The sequence below is a fragment of the Saccostrea echinata genome, unplaced genomic scaffold (assembly GCF_033153115.1).
Source record: "Saccostrea echinata isolate AGI-Se365-2 ecotype Australia unplaced genomic scaffold, CSIRO_AGI_Sech_v1 ptg000012l, whole genome shotgun sequence".
Classification (NCBI taxonomy): Eukaryota; Metazoa; Mollusca; class Bivalvia; order Ostreida; family Ostreidae; genus Saccostrea; species Saccostrea echinata.
In genome coordinates this window covers 7,751,148-7,758,565 of record NW_026889761.1, presented here as the reverse complement: position 1 = coordinate 7,758,565, position 7,418 = coordinate 7,751,148, and the positions used below count along the sequence as shown (strand labels likewise).

Here is a 7,418-nt window from a genome sequence, read left to right as displayed (position 1 = left end):
TGTTTTCTGCATTAAAATTATAGTCTTGTCTTTTAAATATTCAGTGGAATGTTATTTATTTGCATAAAAACAGAACATTTTTGTCTTTATGCTGAAGATAACAATGATAATGTTACACGAACTTAAGGTGTCTTGTGGTATAAGATTTTTCGTATTTTTAATTGTATATGATGTATGAAAGGCTTATCATATCAGAGACTGTGGTGCTTTCGCTTTACCTAGTATATTCAATCGAATACCTTACTAAAGGACAACCTTTACCTGTCGACTGATCACATCCATAAAAAGTGACTCTAAGTTATATTGAAATGGTGAGTTATTTGAAGTAGAGGTGTGGTGTATATTTTAATTGAAATGTAAGGCTGGCGGAAGCTAAATTTGACCTTTCCATCCCTGCACCCACCCTTATTTAACGAACCACTTACAAACTGAATTTATTAATGTTTCCTTTGATAGTTCTATGAAATACACTGAAATAACAAATCAACCTAAACGGTTTGTATAAATTAAATCTATAGCAAAGTCATCTTCTTATTCAAATAGCTCTGAATAACTGCTATCCAGCTCAGCCATTATGATTGATTTGACTGGAAATCCCCAACTAGGAAACTTGCATCAAGACGGGCAGGTAAATTTTTTGGTCGCCAATAAACCTTTATCAAGAAAGCTCGATATAGAATGTGTACTTATGTAAACTTTTTCTAGGGCACATCATGTTAGAAATATCAAAATGAAAATATAATAAACCTCTTAGAGCCTGAAGTGTAAACTCTACAAGTTAAAGGGGAAAGCACTCATATTAGCCACACTTGAAAAAAGATACTAGGACGATTTTCGCAGCAACATCTATGATGAATAACAAGGCATCAATTCTCATCTGGTTTTATATTTCTATGTTTATTGACGTTTTTCAAAGTGATGCAGGGGAGAATAATTCATGTTGGTTCAGAAGCATTAAGTGTATTTGTTTTCCTTATGAAATGGGAATTCATGTTAATTGTTCGAAACGGAATCTTAGTGTTATACCACATATGAATGACAGCATCACATGGATAGACCTCAGTAAAAATAATATCAAGATGATTCAGACATGGAGTACTCAACTGCCAGAAAAGCTGATTTATCTCGATTTATCTGAAAATAATCTAACAATTGTAGACGGAAATCCTTTCGAAAATTTAACAAAACTCCAGTTTTTTGAATTTAGAGGGAAATGAACTGGAACATTCAGATTACAAGAAACTTTTCAAAACACTGTCGTCCTTAGAAATATAAACATAAAGAAAAACAGTTACAAGGAAAATGTTATAGCTTTCCCAGACAATGCTTTTGCAAATCTTTATTCCATTTCATCCATTAAATTTAATGGGATAGCAAATAAAAGATTTGGAAAAAGATTCTTGCGTTTGAAGAATCTTAAAGTTTTAGATATGTCGGGAATTGAAGGCAAGTGTGTTCTCGAATATATTGATTCGAACATGTTCTCAAATTTTCTATTCCTTGAAGTTTTGGACATTTCTTACTGCAATGTAAAGGATATTGATAAAGGATCATTTAGCAACATGCCAAAATTACAATATCTAAATATTTCCTACAATCGTCAGTTAGGTTTCGCATCTTTGCCTAATGTAACTTTTAATTTAAACAAAACAAAGATAAAATCCCTGAATATTAACGGAGTTAACTGTGTAGCCGGAGTTGGAACAGAATTGAAATGTCATCATCTTCTTTCTCTCAAAGAGACTAACCTTACAGCATTACATGTAGGCAGTAACCGATTGGAAATATTAGAGCCAGGAGTCTTTAAAAATCTTCCTAAAACTTTAGAGAAATTGTCAATGGACGAAAACAAATTAACGTCTGGCCCTTATATACTAGAATTTAATATGCTGGAAAACTTGCGAGTTTTCAATGCGAGCTTTCAGAAGCATCCACCAAAGTTTCCTAATTCAATTGTAGATATATGTATTGAAAAGAGAGAATTGTTCAAAGATGTTTTTCATTGCCAAGAAGTTGCAAATAACCAAACTCTGAAAAACATCGGTGCAGATTCAAGCTTTATTTGGCATTTTCCACGAAATCTGGAGGAAATATACGCTTTTTCTAGTCGACTATATTTCAAGGTTCCTGAATTTAACATCTCTGCACCGAGTCTCTGGATTATAAAGTTACAGGATAACTTTTTGTACTCTTTCGAAGGTCCTGTTCACATTCAACCAACAAATAATCAAATCACACTAGATGTGTCAAATAATTTTTGCTCACACATATCCACATTTGCCATGAAAAACGGTGGACAACTCCAGAATTTCAATATATCACACAATGACATAGGTCAAGACCTAGAGAAAGATGCAATGGGAAAACATTTGAGTCCTTAGTTTCCCTTGAGAATTTAGACATCTCATTCCGCAGAATTACAAAACTTTCAAATCTAGTGCTGAAAAATTCTTCTAAGCTTAAGTTTTTAAATGTCAGAAACAATCAGATATCAAGATGGAATGTAAAAATTGATCATATGACAGAATTATCATTGATAGACATCTCCCATAATCGGATAGGGTCATTTGATGAAAAAATCCGAGTGCATTTTGAGAATGCCTTTTAAAGATCTAAGTTAATGATAAATCTTTCTGGTAATCTTTTAAGTTGTTCCTGCGAAAATCAAAATTTTCTGAAATGGATCGTAATAAACAGAGATAATTTTGTAGATATTCAGCAATATCAGTGTTTTCCTGATAAAATAAAATTTTCATTTAAAAATTTGGAACAATCAATTTTGTTTTTAGAGAACACTTGTAGATCATTTTTGATATGGTATATAACGGGATCTGTATCAATTGCTGTATTCATTAGCTAGTTGACAGGAATTCTACCTGTAAAAAACAGATGGAAGATTCGCTATATTGTGTACAAAACTAAACTTAAATTTCGAATTAGGGACAAACTGAATGTTCATAATTCTACAAATCTAAACTATGAATACGACGTTTTTCTATCTTACGCTGGAATGGAAAGAACATTTGTATTGAAAGAGGTGATACCTAGGCTTGAAACCACTGGTGGATTACGTCTTCTTGTGAGGGACAGAGATTATCTTCCAGGATTTTCAAAAGTGGATTGTATAATGACTGGAATTCATGAGAGTAAGAAAGTTCTTTGTGTTGTTTCAAAACGATACTTAAAGTCAAAGTGGCGTGACTATGAGCTAACATGGCTGAAGTGGAGGAAATCAAGGATCGTGAAAGCTCAGATTTTGTTATTTTAATCTTGTTACCGGAAGTTTACAACAGCGATTATCCCAGTAAAGTAATGGACCTCGTGAAAAAGGACTGCTTTATTGAATATCCCGAAAAGTCCTGCGCTTTTGAAGACTTTTGGGAGAATCTTATTAAAATTTTAAAGAATGATTAATTGAAAGATATTTGTATTCAATTTATTTATTTCTATCAAAATACATTTATTTTGACTGATCTGAACATTCGCAAATGTGCAGAAAAGCAATCTCCTTAAATTCAAAATATATATTGATGATTTATTTTATTACATGTACACTGACCTTTAAAATATTTATATCCCCCCCCCCCCCCGCTTTTGTTTAGATAATTCACAATTCATATAATTTGCACTTATGTTTAAGGAATCATGAAACAAAACACATAAGAATATATAACCAAACTGTTAAACATCTGCACGTGACCACGATGGACTGTGTATTATTAAAATATTCCCAGCTTTCTAAATTTTCCAAACCTGCAGAGAATTCCCAAAATGATGCTTAACAAACGAATTCTTTTTACTATTTGGAAGTGTATATTCAACGGACAAATCATCAAGAAACCAAATAACATACTACGGTTTACAGAACTCTAGATAAGCGCAGATACAAACATGAATTAATTCCACAATGACTTAGGTCAAGACATAGAGAAAAATGTAATTGAACAAAAGTTTTAGGCCTTAGTTTCCCTGAGAACTAAATATTTCATTTGTAGAATTACCGTACTTACAAACTTACTGCTGAAATTTTTTCTAAGCTTAAGTACCTATATGCAAGCAAAATGAAAAAAGGTGGAGATAACGAAAAGTGAACGATTTAAAAAATCTATGAGCAATACAATTTTCTAAAGAGGGCATAAAACACACACCCCTGGAAATTCCAGAGGTTGGATCAGGTGCCTAGCTAGGAGGAGTAAGCATCCCCTGTTGACTGGTCACACCTGCAGTGAGCCTTATGTCAAGTCAGCCAAAATTTGCCAACAAGGTCATTATGACAGCCATAAAATTTACGAAGTGCTGACTTTAAATGAGGTTGTAGAAATCCCTGTAACATCAACTAATCTGTCTGTAGCCTGCTTTGGTTTAAAAATTGATCGTATTCGTAGCATGCTTTTGAATATCGTATACATTTGATAGTGGGATATTATTACATAAAAAAGGAAAGTTGACGATGGAAAAGTTGAAATCATCTCGTTTGTCATATATTTTAGTTCTTAGTTGGCCCTTATCGTCTATATTCAGGAAAAAAAAACAGATATCAAGATGGAATGGTACAAACCATCATATGACAAATTAATTTTGAGATTTCTCAAAGAATTTGATCATATTTTGACAAAAAAGTCAGCACACATTATTTCATTTGCTGTATGGGTAAGCTTGATTATATGAATTTTTCTGGTTAAGAGCAGATGAAAGTCTGTACATTGTATACAGAATTAAATCAAAATTCGAAGAGGGAAAAGACGAATATTCCCCATTCCCTAAGTTTAAAACAAAGGAATACAGCTTCTTTCTATCTGAAGCTGGGAGGGAGAGAATATTTGTATTGAAAGAGGTCATAGTTTTGCTTAAATCAATGCTTGTTTATGTTATTCTTGTAACAGATAAATACGTGAATATAATGAAGAGTGACTGATCTCAAGAAACCTATAAATGATACAAATCTGGGCATAAAAAAGGAACCCCAGGAAATTTCAGGAGGCGTAAGCATCCCTTGACGACCAGTTACACCCGTCCTGAGCCCCGAGTATTGATCTGGTAGACGGAAAATTCCGCTATAAAATACAGTATAAGAACAAATGCCTTACATTTGCTTTCAAATTGATATGTATAGTACCAAACCGACCCAACCTGACATGTATCGTACACTTGACATACACCTATTATGAACTTTTGAGATAATAAATGGTAATAGCAACTTAATAAATCATGCAAACTATATCCACTAAGTCGTATGTACTCAATACTAGTAGTACGATCGACAAAATAAGTCGTTATTACGAGATGGTAATCCGTACACACAACACAGACTAAACCGTGCGTACTATAGAATAAGTCGTTATTACGAGGTTACCCAATCCCTCATACACACAAACACGTATAAAACACACAAATAAGCGCTCACATACCAGAATTTTCACGTTTAGAAGCTTTAATATTTTTTTTCTGGAAATGAAATTTTGACACAATGATAAATTTTGGGCGGATATTTAATTCCTCCAACCCCGGGAAATTTTCTTGATTGGTCCTTGAGTTTGTTATTTACATTAATTCTTTTCAACTCTGACTTCTGTTGATGCTAAGGATGCATGAAGTATAAAACTTCTAACATCTTAGTATATCGTTCTAACGACATATTTATCTCATTAATGACTTGTTATCCCAGATTACGAATAAAAACCTCGTTATAACGACGTATTATATCGTACGACTTATTATCTCGTTTTACATTCCCCATCATCTTTTTTAAATGCTGCAGCTATTTCAAGGCTGTCTGAAGTTTTAAAATGCGTTAAAAACATAATGCTGCATATATAATTTGCAAGATATATAGTTACTTATATTTACATTTCCTGCTTTTATATTTTTTGAAAGTTAAGTTTGTGAATTCCTCGATATTTAAACTCAACGCATTCCAACATTTTGTCGTTAAACATGTTATGGGACTGCCCCATCATACCAGATCAGACATGTGCGAAAGCCTTCTAGGTCTCCTACCAATTACAGCAGAGATCGACATTAAAAAACTGCAATTCTTTGGCCGTCTCTGTGAACTCAACACAACTTTCCTTACTAAGCGTATATTCATCATCCGTCTTTTCTCCTACTTCTTCAATGTCAGTATTAAGCATTATGGGTTTATTCAAGACATCATTCCCATACTGTTAAAATACAACTTATACCACGTGTTAACTGATTTTCTCGAAAGTGGATTCTTTCACAAGTCTCAATGGAAGACATCAGTAAAATCCTCCGTCATCTCGTTTCACTCTGCCTCTAGGCGCAACCGAATGCTTGCCGATTCTGACTTTGCTCAATTTAACATCCTCTGTGCATGCAAACCACCTATGCATATGTGGGTCATCCCCAATAATATTCATGAAATTGTACTGTGTAAATTTATTGTAAAACTATGGACCCTCCTAGATACACCGCCGGAATCGTGCTGCATCTGTGCAAAATCTTTCACGAACGTGTTCGAGCACATTACCACAGTCTGCCCGGAAACATCTCTTTATCGCGATGCCTGGTGGGAAACTGTGATTGAGGAGTACGACATCTCACTAGGCGCCGAGCTATCAGGACTGTCAGAAAGTGAATTATACTTGTTTCTTCTCGGTGCTAGATGTCTAACTACCTCACTCTCGGACTATGACACGTACGAACTCCATCTTCTTAATTTTCGTTTTATAAGAGATGTGGCAGCGGCGTACAACAGAAAGACAACCGTGTTCCCTTGAATGGACCGGACAGTTGTAGCCTCTGTACTCTAACTCTGTTGCAAACTGACATGCGAATATTTTCCGGATTAAGTTCATCCCTTTGTTAACTTTTACACTAATGTACATAATAGCACCTATGTGACGTTACTTTCGTTGAATGTGTATTTTTGTATAATTAATGAATCTCCAATAGAAGGAAATAAAGAAAGAATGAAAAAGGCTGTCTGAAGTTTTAAAATGCGTTAAAAACATAATGCTGAATCTCTCATTTGCAAGCTATATAGTTACTTATATTTTCATTATACTTTTATATTTTTTGAAAAGTAAGTATGTGAATTCCTCGATATTTAAACTGAAGCTTAATTTTATCGCCAAGTGAAAGGTTAAGTGCCTAATATTTATGTCGATTCCCAGCTGTGATTATATTTGACATCACTATACGGGGACTAGGGTAAATAAACAATGCCTTGTGTATTTGAATTCTATAAGACAGCATTTTTGATTAATATTTTTTTATTTTATTTGACATATAAATGTATTTTTTAAAGGAAGGGACCGTCTTCTTTGTCGGGTATGACGGGCCATTAAGGTCAGTTGGAAATGTAGGATAATTGAAGCATAAACAATTAATTCCTGAATAGTTTGTTTAACATTGCATAAGATATCATTTTCAGATTGAAAGAGTTCATCTGACAT

General features: G+C 33.7%; 1 protein-coding gene across 1 annotated transcript; it reads left to right on the top strand.

The window, feature by feature from the left end:
* The first annotated feature begins 958 nt into the window (after nt 1–958).
* LOC133185614 (toll-like receptor 4) lies at nt 959–2,381 on the top strand. Its single transcript, XM_061320927.1, has 2 exons — nt 959–1,095; nt 1,312–2,381. The coding sequence occupies exons 1-2, from the start codon at nt 981–983 to the stop codon at nt 2,379–2,381; spliced, it is 1,185 nt and encodes a 394-aa protein (XP_061176911.1). The 5' UTR covers nt 959–980.
* The last annotated feature ends 5,037 nt before the right edge of the window (nt 2,382–7,418 follow it).

Bases quoted from the DNA above. Each gene is read 5' to 3' on its own strand.
- LOC133185614 (XM_061320927.1), top strand. From the start codon at position 981: ATGGGAATTCATGTTAATTGTTCGAAACGGAATCTTAGTGTTATACCA. The intron at 1,096-1,311 runs GTACTCAACTGC...AAAATGTTATAG, and splicing joins CAAGATGATTCAGACATGGA to CTTTCCCAGACAATGCTTTT.